The sequence below is a fragment of the Sminthopsis crassicaudata genome, chromosome 2 (genome assembly GCF_048593235.1).
Source record: "Sminthopsis crassicaudata isolate SCR6 chromosome 2, ASM4859323v1, whole genome shotgun sequence".
In the NCBI taxonomy this organism is placed as follows: Eukaryota; Metazoa; Chordata; class Mammalia; order Dasyuromorphia; family Dasyuridae; genus Sminthopsis; species Sminthopsis crassicaudata.
The window spans coordinates 542,645,256-542,667,242 of record NC_133618.1 but is presented as its reverse complement, the minus strand read 5'-3'; the positions used below and the strand labels follow the sequence as shown (position 1 = coordinate 542,667,242).

General features: G+C 34.1%; 1 protein-coding gene across 8 annotated transcripts in view; it reads right to left on the bottom strand.

The window, feature by feature from the left end:
* HERC1 (HECT and RLD domain containing E3 ubiquitin protein ligase family member 1) overlaps positions 1–21,987 on the bottom strand; it is a 191,018-nt gene that overhangs the window by 14,395 nt on the left and 154,636 nt on the right. For all 8 annotated transcript variants that reach the window (XM_074294868.1, XM_074294867.1, XM_074294875.1 and 5 more), the window contains exons 61-69: positions 15,898–16,191; positions 14,926–14,991; positions 13,796–13,921; positions 12,370–12,508; positions 11,324–11,505; positions 9,875–10,030; positions 8,863–8,985; positions 6,543–6,645; positions 2,273–2,442 (exon numbers count right to left, since the gene is read on the bottom strand). In XM_074294868.1, the coding sequence (XP_074150969.1) occupies positions 2,273–2,442; positions 6,543–6,645; positions 8,863–8,985; positions 9,875–10,030; positions 11,324–11,505; positions 12,370–12,508; positions 13,796–13,921; positions 14,926–14,991; positions 15,898–16,191 (1,359 nt within the window). The remainder of the gene's footprint in view (positions 1–2,272; positions 2,443–6,542; positions 6,646–8,862; positions 8,986–9,874; positions 10,031–11,323; positions 11,506–12,369; positions 12,509–13,795; positions 13,922–14,925; positions 14,992–15,897; positions 16,192–21,987) is intronic.

Sequence of the window (21,987 nt, the reverse complement as noted above, 5' to 3'; positions counted from 1 at the left end):
TTTTACCTTGAGTTAAACTGGAATACCAATTTTCATCCACTGAACATCTCATCTCCATATAAGAAAGGAGAAATATAACAAGTTCTTATAGATAGTTTTCACTATTTTTTCCTCCCTAAAAGTAAGCCTCTCTTTATGGGTAAAAAAACCAGAGGGGAAAATGCTCATGGTAACAACTTTATATAGTATTTTAAGGTTGGTAATAGTGCTTTAAGGATTGGTAAGAACATTTTATAACAATCCCTTGAAACAGGTAACAGAAATATGATCATCCACACATAAAGAAATGACAATTGGATTGTGATTTTTTTGGACATTAACATTAATGGCCAATAAGGTCTCCTAGCCATTTTTTACCTAAATGCAAGAATCTCCCCCTCAAAGAATATGACAAACAATCCTTTGTATTAGGATCATAGAATCATAGATGTGGAACTGAAAGGGACTCGGAGATCATCCAATTCAATAACTCATTGTACACATAAAGAAATGTAGGCCTAGAGAGACCAAGGTGATACAAAACAGTAAGCCTCAGAGGCAGGATATCAACCTAGGTCTCCTAATCTACCACATCACACCAAGTCTAATCAGAGCAGACACGTTACTGGCACTCATTCATTTTCATTTTTAGGCATGCCCAATGCCGGGATCTCATTGGGGTTTTTCTGGCAAAGACACCAGAGTGGTTCACCATCCGTTCTCCAGTCATGTGGCAGATGAAGAAAATGAGGCAAACGAAGAGACAGCCCAGGGTCACCCCCAGGGGTTGGAGCTCGATTTGATCTTGGGAGGGAGAGTCTTTTGGAGGCCGCTCTCTGTGCTAGCTAGCTGCCCATGGGCTCTGCCATCTGGTCTCTGACCGGGGCAATAGCATAGAGAGGGATAGACTGAAAGCTGGACAGACTCTGACCTCTCACTTTACATATAAGGAAACAGGCTCCCAGAGGCTAAGAGAAGTCACACCAAGGAGTGATCAGGCCAGGATTCAAGGCAATGGGGCAGGACCAAACAGCAGGGTCTGCAGACCTGCCCGCAGGGTTAGAGCTCCTCCACTCCCTGCTGCGACAAGCCCAGCAGTGGGGACTGAGCCAGGTGATACCGGCTCCACCTCCCTCATTATCCAGGTGACCTTAGGTGCAGCTCATGTAACTTCTTTTCCTTTTCAAAGGTATTTTTAAAAATCTTGCCTGTACAATGTAAAGTGCCCCCTATATTGTCTAAGGAATGATTAGCCCTGCCCATGAACATCTCTACATCCCATAACTTTAATTCCTAGTCCTTTAAACCTTGACCAAAGTCCCTGAAGAGGCAAAAAATGATTGCTTTTTAGAAAAATCAAAGCAGTGTTTTTTCTGGCTATATTTCAATTAACAAGGTTTTTAAATTTTATTTTCCCCTGCTTTTACTAATACCTTAATATAATATTCATTTATTATGCTTCATACACTATAATAAAGGGATAAAGGAAATGTAAAATGATCCTCCAATCTTATGTATTTTTATGCTCTGCCTACAGCTAATGTCAGACAATGCTTACAATGAGGAAGAACAGTGAGTCATAGGATTTCAGATTTAGGAAGTCAATATAGTCTAACTTTTAATTAAATAGCAAACTAATGTGTCAACCTGTATCTGACTGGGATAATTCCCTTTCAGACTTGGTCCAACAATGGCTATCCAGCCCGCTCTTAAAAACTTTTAGTGAGGAGAACCCATTACCATTTAGAGGCACATCATTTCACATCCTTAATTCTTCTTCCAAAGCTTTTCATCATTAAGGCTGTACAGACAGGCCTCAGTTTAATCAAGGGTCTTCCTAAAATTGGGGTGCACAAAGCATATAGAATTACAGATGTGGTACACCCATGTCAGAGTATAAGACTATTACATTGTTCCTTCTGAGTTACAGAAGTCAATGTTTAAAGGAACACCAAAATGAATACTGAAGTCTTCAAAGTCACTGTATGGAATAGGCTAGAAAGGAAATCTGAGTTATGCTGAACTAATTACAGAAAAGAGGGTAATATATTGTTGCACATGAACAATAACAAAAATTTTTTTCTGTGCTTTTCTTCTTTTCCCCTTCAATTTTTTTGGAGAAGCAAGTAGAGAAAATAAATGCTTATTTGCTAAGAAAAATTTAATAATGTTTTAAAATAGGGAAAAGGAGGCAAGAATGTCTTGAAAATTAGTATATTCAACATATATCCATCTACAATCCCTTTAATAAATGTTCTACAACCAAAGAAACAGGCAGAAAAGATAAATGTACCTGTCCTTCTGAATTACTGCCCCAGGCATATACATCTCCAGTTGATGCTAAAGCAAGGGTATGTTCGGCTCCTACTGCTACATCCTCAATAACAACTCCAGCCAGGACTGGGATTTGTTGTGGTCGGTTGTGATTTCGAGCACGGCCTTCTGGCAAGCCTATCAAACGGTCTGTAGCACCCAAAAAAGCAAATATTACTTTCCTTGATGTTTTCTTTCTTTCTTTCTTCTTCTTCTTTTTTTAACTTGTAGCTTTTTATTTACCAGATATATGCATGGGTAATTTTTCAGCATTGACAATTGCCAAACCTTTTGTTCTAATTTTTCCCCTCCTTTTCCCCACCCCCCTCCCTCAGATGGCAGGTTGACCAATACATGTTAAATATGTTAAAGTATAAATTAAATACAATATATGTATACATGTCCAAACAGTTGTTCTGCTGTACAAAAAGAATTGGACTTTGAAATAGTGTACAATTAGCCTGTGAAGGAAATCCAAAATGCAGGTGGACAAAATTAGAGGGATTGGGAATTCTATGTAGTGGTTCATAGTCATCTCCAGAGTTCTTTCTCTGGGTGTAGCTGGTTCAGTTCATTACTGCTCTACTGGAATTGATTTGGTTCATCTCACTGTTGAAGAGGGCCTCGTCCATCAGAATTGATCATCATATAGTATTGTTGTTGAAGTATACAACGATCTCCTGATCCTGCACATTTCACTCAGCCTCAGTTCATGTAAGTCTCTCCAGGCCTTTCTGAAATCATCCTGCTGGTTATTTTTTACACAACAGTAATATTCCATAAAATTCACATACCACAATTTATTCAGCCATTCTCCAATTGATGGGCATCCACATAGTTTCCAGTTTCTGGCCATCACAAAGAGGGCTGCCACAAACATTCTTGCACATACAGGCCCCTTTCCCTTCTTTAAAATCTCTTTGTGATATAAGCCCAGTAGTAACACTGCTGGATTAAAGGGTATGCACAGTTTGAGAACTTTTTGAGCATAGTTCCAAATTGCTCTCCAGAATGTTCCTTGATGTTTTCTCAAAAATTATTTTTGATTGTATATTTATGGACAATTAGGAGAAGAGATAACTGTTTGGACAAATGGAATATAAACACCCCACACTTTCTCTTAACACTATGGGCAGTCTATGCCCCTCAACCAGGGCATAGATCCCTGCTAATCTTCTTGACACATTCCAAAAAATGCCTAAGTGACAAATTTTCCCTTACGTCTTACTGAAATGACTGAATTAAACTGAGTTCTCTAAAATGAGATCATCTGCCTTCATGATATTATGTATTTCTTAAACATAGATTTTATGTTGTTTTATTAGTACCTGGGCATATATCTTACCCCTGTTACCTAAACTAAGATCCCCTTGATTTTTCCTAGGACTTAAGCACAAGCAATTATACATAAAAGGTACTTAGTAACCATTTGCAGAATGAATGGAAGGGAAGGGAGAATATAATTCTTGTTAAATAATCTACCTTTTTAAAAAATGTTAGCTGTCTTATATTTTTATACCACCTTAACCTTGATCCAAACCCTGTAACTGTTATACTAAATAAACTGGGATATTCTTCAACTTTCACTTCTATTTTTCTGATTATAATTTTATATAACATAGAACGTTCAGTCAATTTAAACAAAGTCTAAGGCAAATTGTATTATATGAACCTTCTTCTACAATGTTCCCCCCCCTCCTCCCCCAAGACCTGTAATTTCACTGGGATGGGGAACTCTCTTTACCAATGCAGCAACTTTGATCTTTTGAGAATAGAGTAAGACAAGTGGAGGTTAAATTATTTGCTCATAGTCATACAGCTAGTACAAATCAGAAGTAGGACTTAAATCCAGATCTCCTGGCTCCAAATACACAATTTTTTTCACTAGTAAATAAATATTTATGAAGCTTCTAAGTATACTAGGGGCATTGCCCTCAGTACTGGGGATATAAAGAGAAATCTAGAAATGCCCCCTTCTAAATTCTTATGGGAAAAATCCCCAAAACATAAAAAGTATATCTTTTGGAAATACACCCAAAATCCAGAGCTCCTAAGATAAAAGAAAAAATACTATAAATAGCTACAAAGAAAGAACTCAAGAACCAATAGCATCATTGTTGGTGGAGTTGTGAAAGAATCCAAACATTCTGGAGAGCAATCTGGAATTATGCCCAAAAAGTTATCAAACTGTGCATACCCTCTGACCCAGCAGTGCTACTACTGGGCTTATATCCCAAGGAAATACTAAAGAAGGGAAAGGGACCTGTATGTGCCAAAATATTTGTGGCAGCCCTTTTTGTAGTGGCTAGAAACTGGAAAATGAATGGATATCCATCAATTGGAGAATGGTTGGGTAAATTATGGTATATGAATGTTATGGAATATTATTGTTCTGTAAGAAATGACCAACAGGAGGAATACAGAGAGGCTTGGAGAGACTTACATCAACTGATGCTGAGTGAAATGAGCAGAACTAGGAGATCATTATACACTTCAACAACAATACTGTATGAGGATGTATTCTGATGGAAGTGGATATCTTCAACACAGAGAAGAGCTAATCCAATTCCAATTGATCAATGATGGACAGAATCAGCTGCATCCAGAAAAGGAACACTGGAAAATGAGTGTAAACTGTTAGCATTTTTTGTATTTCACCCTCAGGTTATTTTTACCTTTCGAATCCAATTCTTCCTAACAACAACAAAATTTGGTTCTGCACACATATATTGTATCTAGAATATACTATAAGATATTTAATATGTATGGGATTGCCTGCCATCTAGGGGAGGGGGTGGAGGGAAGGAGGGGAAAAACTCGGAACAGAAGGAATACAAGGGATAATGTTGTAAAAAATTACCTATGCATATGTACTGTCAAAAAATGTTATAATTATAAAATTAAAAAAAAAGAACCAATAGCATCACAGAGGATCACACACATGAGTTAGTAACCACATTTACAAAGAAGCAGAGAACTTAGAATATAATATTCCAAAAGGCAAAGAATATGGGTATGCAACTAAGAAAAACTTATTCAACAAAACTCAGTATAATTCTATGAGGTATAAAAAAGTGAAACTTTAATTAAATAAAAGCTATCCATTTATTCCTAAACAAAAGATCAGAGTGCAAAGAAATTTGAAGTTCAAACACAGGAGTGAAAGGAAACACAAAAACATAAACATGATGGACAACGAATGACAACAAATTAAATAAGGATATTCAGCTTATATTCAAATACAGAGAGATGATACATGTGTCCTTTCTGAATCCTATAAACATTAGGATTCATAGGAGTCCAATTAGACTGGATCTGACAGCGATTGTGTTATATCTTCATGAACTTAAAGAATAGAAAGGGGGAAAAAGAAACTATTTGGGGGGAGGGGAGAAAGGAAGATTAGGGGAAATGAGCTCACATATTCAAGGTATATAACACAAAGAGAGATGGTGGGAGAGATCAGCTGAAACTCAAATTTTCAAGATCATTTGAACAGGTCAAAGTAAGAATACACACACATACAAAAATATATTTTATTCAACAGTGAAATAACTGGGAAAGGGGAGATGGGGGAGAGAGGGGAATCTGAGGGAAAATAGATTAAGAGAGGGATTGATCCTAAGCAAAACAAATTCTAAGGATGCATAAAAATATTTATAGTCCTTTTTGAGGTGGCAAAGAATGAGAATCTATAAATTGGGGATGCATGATCAAGTATGTAAATGTGAAGGAATACTTTTGTGTTACATTCTTATCAGCAAAATGACCAGAAAGCATTCCAGAAAAATCCTAATGATGAAACATGTTACCTACCCTCCTGACAGAGAGCAGAATGAAACAAAGATTTTTTGGACATGATCAATAAGTAAATTTGTTTTGAATTACTCTCTGTGTTTGCAATGAACTTTTTAAAATTAGTGTAAGATGACAGATCTTGACTAATTAAAAATAATTAAATGAAGAAAGGAATGAATAAACACATCAGAAGTTACTGAAATACATGAAATTCTATATAAATATGGCCTATATCCATATTGAAAATGAGTATAAAAAATAAAAGTTACATACAAAAAGATAAAATTGTACGTATCCATTGATCACAACTTCAAAAAAATATACATATATATTAACAAAAACAGAATTAGAAATTTATGTTCAACTACTTCTTCCCCATGTCCCAACCCTACTAGACTCTTACACCCTCAGTTAATTTGTTCAAGATGATTTTTAAAAAACAGATTCCTTACCCTGTCCAAAAGTATACACATGACCATCCTTTGTCAATGCAACAGAAAACTGTGTGCCACAGGCAACTTTTTTGATTCCAATTCCACAAAGAACATCTACTTTCTGCAAAAGTAAGAGATTAGTTTAAAGAGGGAGGAGGGGGAGTGTGAGATAATTATACTATTTCCTAAATTTAACATACACATATGATTAAAATAAAACTTAATTTTGTGGTAAAATTACTGATGTTTGGTGTGGTGGTGGTAAATAATTAGCTATTCACCTAATTCCATCAAAATTTAAATACCTTTTTCCTCACCACTTCTTATCTAATTCCTTTCCATTATTTGTTATTCTCCTAAAACTTATTGGAATGGGAAACTTATGATTAAACCTCTCTGCTGTAAAGATACAGCAAAAGACAGGCAAAATTCAAGCTAGTAGGAGTTAAGCGTCAGAAACAAGGAACTAGAACCCTAAGGAATAAAAAACCATATCAAATGGTTATATATGAGTCATTTCTGCTGAGATCTGGCCTATTCCATGGGTGAGGGGTGAGTATACTGACAGAAATAAATTGACTAATTAATCTATAAAATATAATATGAGCACCAAAGAAACTATCGTTCCAGGAATGGGACTGTATACTGTTTTTATGATTGGCAAAAAATGCAAGGCATTTTGTCATCTTAGGCTGTTACATCTCTAAATTCATTTGAACATAATGCTTACTCTAAATTGTAAAACAATGCACCCGCTGTGGGTGGCAGCCCCTCGGAATCAGTCTCTAATACTGCACAATCTGGAATGCTTCTTGTTGGTCTTCAAGTGCTGTGACAGGTCCAGAAATAGACCAAAGAGAACTCTGCCACAGGCTGACACCTGTGATCTCTGTATGGGTATCCTAGGGAATCAGAGATTTATAGCTAGAAGAAACCTTAGAAATCAGCTAGTCCAATCACTCTCATTTTACAAATAAGGAAACTAGGTCACTTAGAAAATAAGTTGTAATGCTAGTATTTGAACTCAGGTCCTTTGACACCAAATCCATTTTTTCTTTTCATCAAATCATCAAGAAGATGAGCCTTCTTTCTCCTCTGACTCTAGAAACCAAATGTTATAAAAACTATGACAAATATCTGGAGGTATTTACTTTTCTAGATTCCAGAATAACTTTTAGAGTCATACTTTAAAAAATTTAGTAGTCTTACTTTTGGCCTTCCCTTCCCAGCTAAGAATTCATCTAACCATCAGAATATTACAGAATTAAAGTGTTCCTAAAAAGGTGACTGTAAATTAAATTTTTATAAATCAAATTATTTGAGAGAACTCTGCATTTATATATTAAATCATTTTCTAATTCTACCAAATAAAGATGCCTTCAGTAATATGACTAGAAGAAAACAATAAATTAGGAAGTTAAGCTCAAATACTCAAATACTTACTGTATTTTGTATTTGTTTTATCTTTTTTAAAAAATGGAAACATAAATGCACTCATGTAGCACATGGCCATAACAAATTCAAATGAAACTTGCTTAAAGAAATTACCTATGTTCCCTGGCTATTAGCGACAGAAGATCTTTGAAGAGTTTCTTTTAGATAATTTCACTATTATCCTTTCATGTCTATATTTTGCAGATTAAAGAAATACATTCTGCAAGTATGTATTACATTCTATGGAAAGCTTAAATTTAACCCATAATAATTAGGTATAAATTATTTTTCAGTTTAATCAATAATAGTTAATAGGTTAAGTAATGTTGTGTTACAATGTCACTATATGCAAATATATGAATGATCTATCATTGTGGGACACTGCCTCCATCAACAAAGGCCATATTCTACTCATGACCGAGTAGTTTAATACTAAAGAGAGTTAGTTCCTTGTGGGCAGAAGTTACTTGGCTTGTCCTGGGCCACACAGCCAGCCATAGATAGTATCTGATCTTGCTGACACCAAGTCCTGTACTCTGGGAGAACATAACTACCAAGCTGCTACTAATTTTACTATAAAGCAACAAAAGGGTTTTTAAAAGTATGCTTATAAGCTCACTGTTGGCAACTCCCTCTATGAATGCAGGTCAGCCCCTTCTCTACACCTCGCAGCTAAATTTAGAAAGCTTGCCTTCATGTCACTTAAGAACTAAAGTGGTCTAGCCAGGGCCCCAGAGCCAGCGTCTTTCATAGGTGAACTGAACCTGATTCTTCCTCACTCCAAAGACAGCTCTCTAGCCACTGCCAAGCTTTCTTTTATAAAACAATACTGATTAAAATTAAAGCGGTATATAGTTAAAATATTTAAAGATTATAAAAAAACAATATGATCAAGAGAATTAACCTGTGGTGAAGACTTTGCAGTAGAATTTCCCAAGCCAAGTTTTCCATAATCTCCATCTCCAAAAGCCCACACCATTGAACCATCTGCAGATACAGCTAGGGTATGATTTAATCCACAAGCCACCTATTAGAAGAGCATTCATGCTTACCAAAACATCACAAAACAAATCGCCACATGTTTAAAATCCATCATTCTCCATCCCCCCCCCAAACTCCCAATTATGAAATAATTTTCTCCCCTCTCTTCTGGAATAGCAATATAAAAGCTGTTTATAAATTTATTAGCTACAATGCATCAACAGATCTCAGTTCCTAATGTTAGCCCCAAACAAAATCTGGTGCTACCTAAAAATCACATCCTTGATTATAAAGACCTTTATCATTAGGAAAAGGCTTGTATGTACATCACGCCTTTAAATTTGAAATCAATAATAGTCAGTTATATGTAACTATCTAGAAGAACATTAATATTTCTCTCTCTCTTACCATCTTCTTTGGATTTAAGAGGGTACTTATACTCTCTACATGTGAGGGAAAGAACATAGTATACTAACAGCAACCTTTGTTCTTACCACAAAACATATATAATTATTAATAAAAAGCAAAAATAATTGTTATTCTGCAAAAGAGACAATTGAAATAAGCCTTCCAAATGATAATCAAAGATTTCTCTCCTTTCTGTTTAGCACCATATAGAATGTGACTAAGGAACATAGGTACACAGGATGATCTACTACTGTAGATTAGAAAAGAAAAAGACCATCCTATAGTTACTATTTTCTATTCTGACATTTTATGATAAAGGCACGTGTTAATATTTGAACTTTCATGTTAGCAAAACACATATAAAACATATCAATGAATTAAAACACACTCCAAAAAACATTTAAAAATGATAAAGTGAACTATAAATACAACTAACTAATATAATTTTAAGTATGCAGTACATAAATGAAAACTGAAGAGAGAAGAGATCATTATCAGATATACTGCTTTATAGATTCATTCCATACTTGTCCAATCTGATATCCCTCTAATGCCGTCACTCTCTCAGGAAGCTTTTTGTTAGAAGTGTTTCCAAGGCCCAAACGACCATAGTCACCATTCCCAAAGGTAAAAAGCTTGCCATCTGATGTCACCACTGCTGAGTGTTTGAAGCCACATGACATCTGAAATAGTATATTTTTAAAAACTTAATTAGAAATATTAACAAGTTTAACTAATACATTTTAAAACAACTTTTTTTATTACTACTAAGTCACACTTATACAGATACCTACCTACAATTTAGGAAGTGCTTTTTTCTCATAACACTGTGAGGATGGTAGTATAAACATTACCATTCTCATCTTATAAGTGAATAACCTATGCCTCAGAGAGATAAAAGGACTTTGTTCAAGATGGTATACATAAAATACAATGCAGTCCTCTTTCTTACTCCTAATCCAGTATCTTCCACAATCATGAAAACTAAGCAAAACTAACTGTATTAAAGTTAAGGATTTGAAAAATTGTTTATTCCACCTATATGATAACTTCTCCCACATGAAGGTCAAGTTTAAAACAAATTAGATGGGGACTGCTTTTAAGCTATGTGTACCAAAAAAACTTTTTGGCTTTCAAGAAGTCTTTTGTTTTATAAATTAACTTGGCCTCTACGTGTAACAGCCTGATATTCAAAGTTACCATGTTTCTAGACCAAATATCTTTGTCAAAAGGAGTATATCTCCTCATATCAATTCCACATTCCAGGAAAAACATTTAAATGAGAAAGAAGCTAAATCTGTCTCCATTGCATATAAAATCTTGGAATTTAGATTTTGAACATTGAGTTAAAATGACCAGTTCAAGAGATTTGTTACACTGATTGATTGCCTATCAAAAGATATTTAATTCCCAAATACAAACTCAACTTATTAGATATCCTGTCATTCTAAATTCATTTTTGTTTTAAAATCTTCTGTTATGTACTATATAGGTATATATGTGTGTGTGTGTGTGTGTGTGTGTGTGTGTGTGTGTGTGTGTGTGTGTGTGTGTGTGTAGGTATGTATGTATTTATATGCACATATCCATATACACACACATAAATATCAATATATAAAATTTTATTTTTTCTTCAATTACACGCTAAAACAATTTTTTTGGGGGGTTAGCATTTGTGTGGGATTCTTAAGTTTTGAATTCCAAATTCCGTTCTTTTATTCCCCTCCTCATTTGCTGAGATGGTAAGCAATCAGATATAGGTTATACAGTATAATTATATAAAGCATTTCAATATTAGTGATTCTGTACTAGAAGACCGAAATTTAAAAAAGAACAAAAGTGAAAAGCAGCACGCTTCGGTCTGTATTCAAACAATAACAGTTCTTCCTTTAATTAATTTACTTTTGACCTTTCATAATAGTTCTCATATTTTAGCTTGTCTACTTAAATTCTGAATGATAAATTCTCTTAAGAACCTGAATCACTTCTTCTCCTTGCAAAGCTTCTATTTGCCTAGGACGCCGCTGCCGGTCACTATTCCCATGGCCAAGCTTGCCATAGTCTCCATCTCCCCAGCTGAAGACCTCACCACTTTCAGTTAAGGCCATGGAATGCCCATCAGAGCCACAAGAAGTTACTAGCTGTGTTACCACAAAGCCTATGAAAGAACAAAAAAATAAGTCAGCAATGTTATATGAAAAATATTCTATTTCTTTCTATCAGTTCTAAACTCTGTGTAAACAGAACATAACTGACATGAAAAATTCAAAGCATAAGTTCTCTAAAAAAATATTTCCCTGGTTATTTTACAAGTATCCAGCAAAACTATCATCAGTTGCTGAAAAGAACTATCACAAATAAAGCTTAAGATAGATAACTTCTGATTTTATAGGAACTTATTTGATATTTTTAGTTGATTCTGATACTTTTATTTTTATAAAATGTTAATTTTTGTATTGCTAAAATTAAAAATAAAAACTAATCATTCTTCAGGGAATTATTCATTGACATTTTTTCTTCCAGTAAAGGCTACCTTTGACACAGAGGTCCTCTGAAATACTTTACCATGTCTTTATATTATCATGTGTAAACTATTTTATTTTTAAAGGAAATACAAGCAAAATTACATGCAGTTATTAACCTAATTATAATTTATGCATCTTCCAAGCATTTGATTAATATTCTTCAGTAGCTCACAATAATATTAAACTTCTGCAGCTACTAACATTACTTAATGATGAATAATTTCAGAAACAATACTGTTAAAATGTAGCAATTAAAGATGTATCCATGCATCGACTGCACGCAAAAAGAATTCAGCACTTATTTATTTAAATTTATATGAAAACACTATAAAATTAGATAGATAGATAAGTTGGTAGGAAGGTAGACAGCTTAGTTATTATCTACCTACCTACCTACCTACCTACCTATATAACTATCTAATCCATATAATTTTATCCATGAATTAGCCCCGGTAAAGTTTAATGAAATCCATATTTTCAATGAAAAAAACTATAACCTTGTAATGCTGAAATAACTGTCAATACATGCAGGTCATCTGAATTTCCCTGTCCCAATCTGCCATAACTTCCTTCCCCACAAGCCAATACTGTGCCATTCGCCTGTATGACAAAGGTGCAATTCTGTCCACAAATGACCTGGAATTAAAAATACACATAAATACAAATTTATTATATATACATATTCAGAAGTCACACTACATTTCTATTAATATATAAGCTTTAAACTACAACATGCTAAATAATACTCTTTCATGCTTGATCTAAAGATACCAAATCCTCAATTTTAAAATTAAAGTAATTTTCCCTGAGCACCACAAATTGCTAGTTTATCAAGATGGCTGTGAAAATAACTCAACTTTTCCAAAGCTATTTGGGATCCTGGATAATTTTGCTAGGAAGGAGAAGGTTTGGTTCAGAGATTTTTATCAAGGAACAGATAAGTAACAGAGACTAGAAGAATATTTACGTAAAATAGGTCCTACAAGTTATTTGAAGTAAAGAAAAAAGAAAGCTAGGTCAGTAATCCCAACTCAATTAAATTTAAAAAATATTATTAAGCATCACTACTTCTAAAGCATTGTACTATCTGGGATAGAAAGATAGAAAGATGAAAAATGCTACAATTAATGTCCCTAAGAAAGTTACAATCCTGCCAAAGAAATAAAGAAACAAATAACTGTGATGAAAGGTAGAATGGAATAAATGTAGAGTCATATTATGAGAAACTAGAGGAGAAATTAATACTGAATTTTGGTAGCACCTGAAAGATGAATAAAATGGAGAATTTCAAGATGGAGAAATAAATAAGCTATTTCAGAAGAGACAGATAACCCAAACTAAAAAAATTTTAGGAGGCCAGTACAAGTCAAAATGTAAAGTCCATGAATGGGGATGATAGTGTGAAATAGGGATGAGGCTAGACTATGAAGTGTTAGGCTGAGAAATTTTTATCCTGTGAACAGAAATGACTTAAGTTTTATGAGCAGGAGAGACTGTGATGAGAAAGATACACTAGTAAGATTATTTTGACCTTGAAGAATCAATTAAAGATCTGGAATGCCTAAAATGTCCAAAGAAGTATTAATGAATGAAAAAGGGAATCATTAATTAGGGGACTATATAAAAGCATGTTAAGAATATTTCTATAATAATATTTTACATTATACATACTAAGAAATAGTAATGAACTATGATGAAAATTCACTTGGGGAAAAAAAATACCTGGAAATCAATTAGAAACCCTCTAAATTACATCTTTAAATTTACTAAAGAACTCGGTAGTAGTGCTTTTATTTGTAAAGTATACTTTGTAATAACTTTACTTAGGATCCTTGACAATAAAACCTTGAAATATACATCTTTATCACAAAATCAGAATTTTCAGCCCTTTAAAATTTCTCCTCCATCACTGAACCTAGTTACCTGTTGAGCCTGTGAGAATGAAGGAGCAGCAGCTGGTATCATCACATTTCTACCAGCCTCAGCAAGTTGTCCATGCCTTCCAGCACCCCATAAATAGACATCACATTTGCCTCCTAGATGCCAATCCTATAAAATCATAAAATAATCATCTTATAATCACTAATGAGGAAATGCAAATTAAGGCAACTCTGAGATTTCATCTTTAACTCATCAAACTGGCAAAAAATACTCAAGGAAACATTTGTCAGTGCTGTGGGGACTGTAATAAAACAAATACTGATATACTGTTGCTAGAACTGTGAACTGATCCAAAAGTTCTGGAAAAAAAAATCTGGAATTTTATAGGACAATCCACTGTTTATATCTTTTGAATCAATCATCTTACTATTAGACATATATCCAGCAAATGTAATATCAAAAAAGAAAGATCCCAAATATAACAAAATATTCCCAGAAGCATTCTTTGAGGTAGTAACAAGCTAGAAACAAAATAAGAGCCATTTGGGAAATTTGGATTGAATAAATTACAGTATATGAATGTGATCCAATGTCACTGAATCTTAAGGAACAAAAAATATAAAGCATTTGTGAATACTTGTAAGGACTGATGTAGAACTAAGATAGAAAAACCAAAGAACAAATAAACATTAAGTATAACAAAGTAAATGAAAACAACAATAAAGTGAAGCCAAATCCAAATTAATTGCAAAAACCAATCTCGATCCCAAAGAAATGGGAAGGAAACATATCTCTCCCCACTCCATAAAAAAGATGGGAAGTGTGAAATGACACATAACTGCCAAATGCAATCAACCATTTTGTCATTAGGGTTTTGCTTAAATTTTTAAAATAAAGGGAGGAATCAAAATTGGGGGAGTAATACTGGGAAATGACCCATATATTTTAAAAAAGGCATAAAGTCATCAGTTGTAGAAAATATTTAATAAAAATTAATTACTCCACTTCCAAAATAAAAGAATGACTATGATAAAGGAAAAAAACAGGCAAAAAATAAGCCTGGATGACCCATGTGAAATCAAGGACATAGTATGTCAAATTAAATTATGTGACAAGAAAAACAATCATTTTTGGATGTACTTCAAACATAGATAAATGCCATTTTCACTAACCTCAGGTCTCGATGTTGCCCAAGACATAATCTGTTCATCCATACCATTAATCCATTTACTATTATCCTGCAAACACATGGAAGATGTTAGGGTGAATATTATAATCAATATTTTCTCTTTATCTGCTGAAAGCTCAGCTTCTCTTTCCAACAGACGAGATTTTGATAGTGTTATAAAAATTAAAAGAGAATTATTTCTAACAAAATTATTATCAATGTTGCATTGGGCTGATCTACTTTGACATGAAGCAGTACTATTTGGTCAGGTAGTCATGTTCTTTATAAGGATTTTGAAGCTAAACAACCTCCAATGTTGCCCAAAGAAAATGCCAACATATTAAACTATTGCAGATATATTTAATAATGAGCTCCATGTCCTTAAGAGTGACTAGAGTGGTGGGTAGAATAAACAAAAATTGATTAAATTTTTTTATATACAATCAAGTGGTCAATGTAAAATGATGCAAATTTTTAGTATGCTAATTAGGTAATAAAAGTAGTAGAAAATGTAAAAATATCAGAAAAGGCTATTGAGTTATACCAAAAGATCTGGTGAGATTCTGAAAATTCACTGACTAATATCTTATTAAAGGCATTTTAGATTTTCTGTGATTATAGGTCTGTTTCTATTTGTAGGAGTTAGTTGTTATTAAGTAACAGTAATATATCATAGGATCATAAGTCTAGAAGCTAGAAAGACCTTAATATTCAGCTAGTCCAATTTCCTTATTTTAGAAGAAAACTGAGGGTCAGAAGGGTTTAAAAGACTTTCCCCCAACGTCACACAGATATTAAATGGCAAAGGCAGGATTCAAATTTGAAAACAGTTACTCAAATGCAGCAATGTAGGCTAAGCATTCCTTATTCTGCATCATGCTTGCTATTTCTCATGTGGTTAAAGACGCTAGGAAAAATTGCAACACCTCTTTCCCAACCCATGAGAAAACAAAAATCATTTTATAGAGTAATTTACCATCAGGAATGCAAGTTCATCTTCTGGAACTGGTTCCAGATCAGGAACAGTAAAGGACTCGGGAAATTGTGCTCCCTTTGCCAATGCTTCAGCAGCTTTTATGGTGGTTGAGAAACATTCTAACCATGCCCATTCAGTTGGATTCCATGATGAAGAATCAGGAAGACAGCTCTGGTGATGAGGTGGTACTGGCGGGTTACATAAGAGCTGATCTAGATGCAGTCCAACAGCAAGTGAAGCCAGACATTGCATATAAGGACTATGAACGAGCTGATCCCCACAAACTACATGTGGCTAAAATAAAATTTAAGGAATAAATAAGTTAAGAAAGGTATACAAAGAAGACTAACTTGCCTAAAATCTTTCTAAAGAGCTTAAAATAGCCTTTGAAAATGAATAAAACGTTCTTTTCACCTCTGAAAAAATTTGATCAAGTACAGACTGAAAAAATTCATGTGTAAGGTAATAATTTTGAAGGTGTTCAGGAGATGAGTTTCAAGATATGCAATAAGGGGAAATTTCAGAAGAATGAGGAAAATGACAAGAGAGAGAGAGAGCAAGCAAGCTCAAATGAGTGAGGACACATGTACAAAAGTGTTAGAGGACATTAACTGTTACAAAATCATTCTAATCTCTATAAAATATTTATGAGAATGGTTTTGTGCATATGTTCACAAGAAAGTAAAAGCAAACAGGCAGGATTTTGAAATTTCTTACAATAGACAAGCCATAGAAAGCTAAAGATTATAAGATCCTATTTGCTGATTAAAGCAGCTGGTTATTAAAAAATACAACCCCCTTCAAGGGCTTTCCTTGAATAAAGTACCTCCCATGCATATAATTATACAGAATTCCCTAACAGATCCTACCACAAGGATAGTATCTGATTATAAATATTAAACAATGCAAAAAGTAGAAAGATTTTTGCTTACCAGATATATCACTGAGTGTGGCAAGAGATAGTTAACATGCAAAAGACTTGTTCAAACAACATATTGGGACCAGAAAGTAATGACTTATTGTTGTTAGGAATTATCTATCACTATTAGTATATGTCTAAAGCAATTCCGATAAATGAAACTGAAAAAAGATTATATTCCGGGAAATCAGTACCGATGGGGCACCAGCCTTGAAGTCAGGAGAATCTAAGTTCAAATCTGGCCTCAGACACTTAACAGTTCCTGGCTATTATTTAACCCCAGTAACAGGGGCAAGTCACTTAAGTCCAATTACCTCAACAACAACAACAACAACAACAACAACAACAACAACAAAAAAAAAAAAAAAAAAAAGGCAACAAGCTCGCTCTCATAATGTACAAAAAGAACAAAAAACTCACTATATAGCCCTATGCAAAGGCCTCTGGGGCTAACAAGAATAGGGGGGAAAACCTCCAAAGAAACAAGCAAAAGTTTGATATAAAGAAACTGGTCACAAAAATTAACAACAAGAATGAAAAGAATGAGGATTTCATTTCTAGCAAGTATAGCAAACAAGAGAACTCTGCTGCAGCACACAGAATATAGCAAGTATTCAATTCATAACAAGCATTTTTTTAAATACAAGATGTATCTAGACCTTCTAAACAAGAAACACCTTCTAGTGCCCTATGCAATGATGATGTGGTGGATCCAGAGAGACCACCAACAAAGTATAAATCCAATAATGGTTAGAGGAAGAAAAAAGAAGTGGCTGATTATTCCCTGAAAAAGAGAAATAGAGGAAAAAACAGAAATAATAGTGATAGGAGAATGTATTAATGACCATTGGACAGAAGTAAGACAATTTGGAAATATCACAATCTTGCCATTTAGAATCTAGATTTTAACAACTGAAGAAGGAATTTTCTGTAAAAAGCAGAACTAATAAATGCTTGCAATGCCTTAACAATTTCATTCTTCTACAAGTAGAAACAAATAAGACAACTACTATTTCTGATCTGATTCTGACCAACAAGGTGAGTGAGGTGGTAAAGGAAAACACAGAGAGAAGGATTATTCAATTCTTTATTTTGCCTCTTGTTTTCTCTGCCATTTTTGGAATGTTTGAAAAACATATGTTAAAAAGAACTAGAAACCTTAGATAACTGAAATGAATTTTTAAAAATTACTAGACTAACACAAATGTCAAATAATCTTTGAAAGACTGTCGGGGGAGGGGGGAGACTTTCACATGATCAAACAATGATCAAACAAGATGGAGTATTAAACCATTCCTCTGACTCTTACAACCTCTTCAAAATAGAAATTATATGGCAAAAATAAAGTCACTTCAGCTGTCTCCAAGGTCTAAAACCCCAGGAACCCAAAAGAAGATAAAACTCCACAAAAATAACACCTAACTTGCACTCACAAAGAACCACACTCCTCACATCCTGGGCAGCAAGGCTGCATTAGTCACCCGACTTATGGGCTTGCAACAAAAGTACTCTGGAGATCCAAGTTTCAAACTGCCTAAATCTGTTGAGCCATAGTAGAAAATTCACTGTAGGGGGTGTGGGGGAAGGGGGAAGCAGGAAAGGCTGTCCATGCAACATAATTCAATCCCACATTTAAACCATAGCCCTCTTTCACTCAGTACTAGAATTTCCAAGTTCAAAGGACAGAAATCTGTCCAGACTACAATGGCAGCCTGGCAGCACTCTGTACTGGTAGGCCAGAGAACTGAGGAACAAAGGGAACAACAGGACACTATATCTGGGGTAGCAGTACCACTCCATTGACCCTGAGAAAAAGCATCCATCATTGAAAGGAGTCAGTTCTTATCCCAAAAAGTATGCCAGTGCCAGAGGTCTCTGTTGTTAGACTGTGAACTGTCCAGCTTGAGAGGAGACCCTCTAAAATCTAGTCCCCAGGGAAACTACTATCAAAGAGGAGAGAGCTAGAAAGTGAGCAATAAAGAAAAATAAGGGAGGGGGGAGTGGGAAGAGAAGACTAAATTTATCAAGATCTCCAGAAAAAGAAAACTTGAAAACCTTTAGTATAAGAAGATAAATCAACAGCAAAAACTTTATAAGGAGAAAAGGCCTCTCGTTCTGTAAATAAGTTCAAGTACCTATTAATAAATAATGTAAAATAAAGGAAAATGATTCGACAACTGAGGATTCTGTAGACTTTGAAGAAAATATGGTACTACAACCTGTCATTTCTGAGTCGTTTAAAAAATAAATAAAAATTATGAAAGCAAAATTTATGGCCTGTAAATCAAAAATAATTAACAGATTTTTAACAGTGGAAAAAACTGTTAAAAGGTGAAATGGCATTGCCCTAAGAGCTGGTCAATTTCTCCTTGCTAGAGATCTTCAAGCATAGGTTGGATAGCCACTTCTTAAGTGGCTTAACTACCAATTGCTGCTCTAACTGTTCATTTCTCCTTTTAATGTGCATTTCATCCATCTCAATTACTGTTTATAGATCTATGATTTGGAAATTCTTCTTCCTACCCCAAGGACTTCAATACTAGGCTCAGAGTTTTTCTTCTTGATCTCAACCTCTGGTTTCATGTACCTTCAGTCTTCTTAATTCAAGCATAAGAAAGGTCAAAAGCTTTATCTCACCATCATCTATCACTGTTCAACTTCATGATCAAGAACTTATTAAGCTCCTCCCACCAACCACAGCCTATCTTTCCATTTCTCCATTTACTTTTACTTCTAAATCTATTATTTGTTCTCACCATGACATCAAATCATTTCATTCCTTCTTATTTTTCCAGTCTTAATACCTCTGATTTAGCCTCACTTTCTATCCTTCAAAATCCCAATACTTTAAGTTAAGCATTGATCATACTTTCCCTCTCTACTTCCCTCCTCTTAGCCCCTTCTTTGCCTTCTTGTCATTCATGCCTTGTCAAAGGCTAACACTAGTTACTCTTACTATCAGTTTCCTTTGTTTTCACTAGTATGCTGCTGAAAGCAATTGGAAGAAATCACATAATCATGATGGTTTCACTATAAAATCATGTTTTGCAAACTGGGCTCTCATTTTTTTTTTTTTAATTTCAGTTCAAAAATCTCTCCTTCATCCTTTCCTTTACCTCACCAAATGGAAAAACAAGACTCTCGTTTCAAATATGTAGTCATACAAAACAAATTCCTGCATTTATAATGTTCAAATAAAAAGAAAATGACAGTGAAGAAAACATACTATATATAACCTATACTGAACCTATCAGCTCTCTGTCTGGAGAAGTATAAGCATGTTTCATTTTAAGTCTTTTGGAACTGTGATTCATTATTGTGTTAATCACAATTACCGAGTTTTTCAAAGTTGATTTTTTTCTAATATTGCTATTATTATAAAAAAAACCATTCCCTTCACTTTGCATCAGTTCACACAAGCCTTCCTAGGTTTCTCTGAGACGATATATCCTCTTTACAATTTCTCACATCATAGGGGGTTTGTTTTTTTTTAGCTTTTTATTTTCAAAATATATGCATAGAAGCCAACATTCACCCTTATACAACCTTGTGTTCCAAATTTTTTTTCTCCTTCCCTTCAACACCAAGTAATCCAATATATGTTAAAAATATATCATATTGTTACAACTGTTCTTTAAATGTTTGGCTGAGTTTGCTGGTAAATCCATGTAGTCCTAAAATTTTGGTTTTTTGTGGGATGGAGAATGGGGAGAGAGGGAATAATTTATGGTTTGTGCATTTTTTTCCTAAGATAGTGCTATTTAATATTTTATTTCCTATTCTGGTAACCTAGGTAATTAGTATATTTTTGTAAATATTCATTAATGTTGTCAATTTTATCTGGCACACTTTTCATAGTGGCTAGAAGCTGGAAAATGAATGGATGTCCATCAATTGGAGAATGGTTGGGTAAATTATGGTATATGAATGTTATGGAATATTATTGTTCTGTAAGAAATGACCAACAGGAGGAATACAGAGAGGCTTGGAGAGACTTACAACAACTGATGCTGAGTGAAACGAGCAGAACTAGGGGATCATTATACACTTCAACAATGATACTGTATGAGGATGTATTCTGATGGAAGTGGATATCTTCAACATAGAGAAGAGCTAATCCAATTCCAATTGATCAATGATGGACAGAATCAGCTACATCCAGAAAAGGAACACTGGGAAATGAATATAAACTGTGAGCATTGTTTTTTTTGTTGTTGTTGTTTTGCTTTGTTTCTCTTCCCAGATTATTTTTACCTTGTGAATACAATCCTTCCTTTGCAACAACAACAACAACAAAATTCAGTTCTGCACATATATATTGTACCTAGGATATACTATAAGATATTTAATATGTATGGGAATGCCCGCCATCCAGGGGAGGGGGTGGAAGGAAGGAGGGGAAAAACTCGGAACAGAAGGGAGTACAAGGGATAATGTTGTAAAACAAAAAAAAAAAAAAAACAAAAAAAAAAAAACACCTATGCATATGTACTGCCAAAGAAAATGTTATAATTATAAAAATTAATAAAAATAATAATAAAAAAATTATCTGGCACATAGTTGGGAAAAGGAGATCCTTAAAATTGCTTTCATTTTTTCCATTGGTTGTGAATTTATCTTTTTCATTTGTGGTAACAGTAATTTGCTTTTCTTTTTAAAAATCAAATTAGCTAAAACTATTTTGCCTTCTTCCTTTTAAAAAAACAGCTTTTAGTTTGATTAATATTAAGATTACATGATCTGAGTAATCCAATCATATACTGAATGAAGTAAATAACAACTTGATCAACCAAAGCATGCAATATTCTGTTCTTAAAAGGTAAATTTCTCAGTTTCAACCAATGATTTTTACATAATGCCTTAGAAATTTATATGTGAAAGCTCAATAAAAGCTCAACAAATATTTATACTAGAATTAAGAATTTTTTGATCTATTGGGGAAAAGATATGTACATAAATAACAGTGATATCGATGTGAGAAAAGCACAAAGTGGAATTCTAGACAAATTCTATGAGCCATATGAGGTGGGGAGAAGCATTTTCACTTTTAATTAGAGGTTAGAAGGAGAAAAAGAAGTGAGAAATTAACAGGAGAGGCTTCACATGGAAGCTGGCTCTGGTACTGAATTGTAATGAAAAGGACAAAGGTAAAAAGATATACTGAAAGTCCC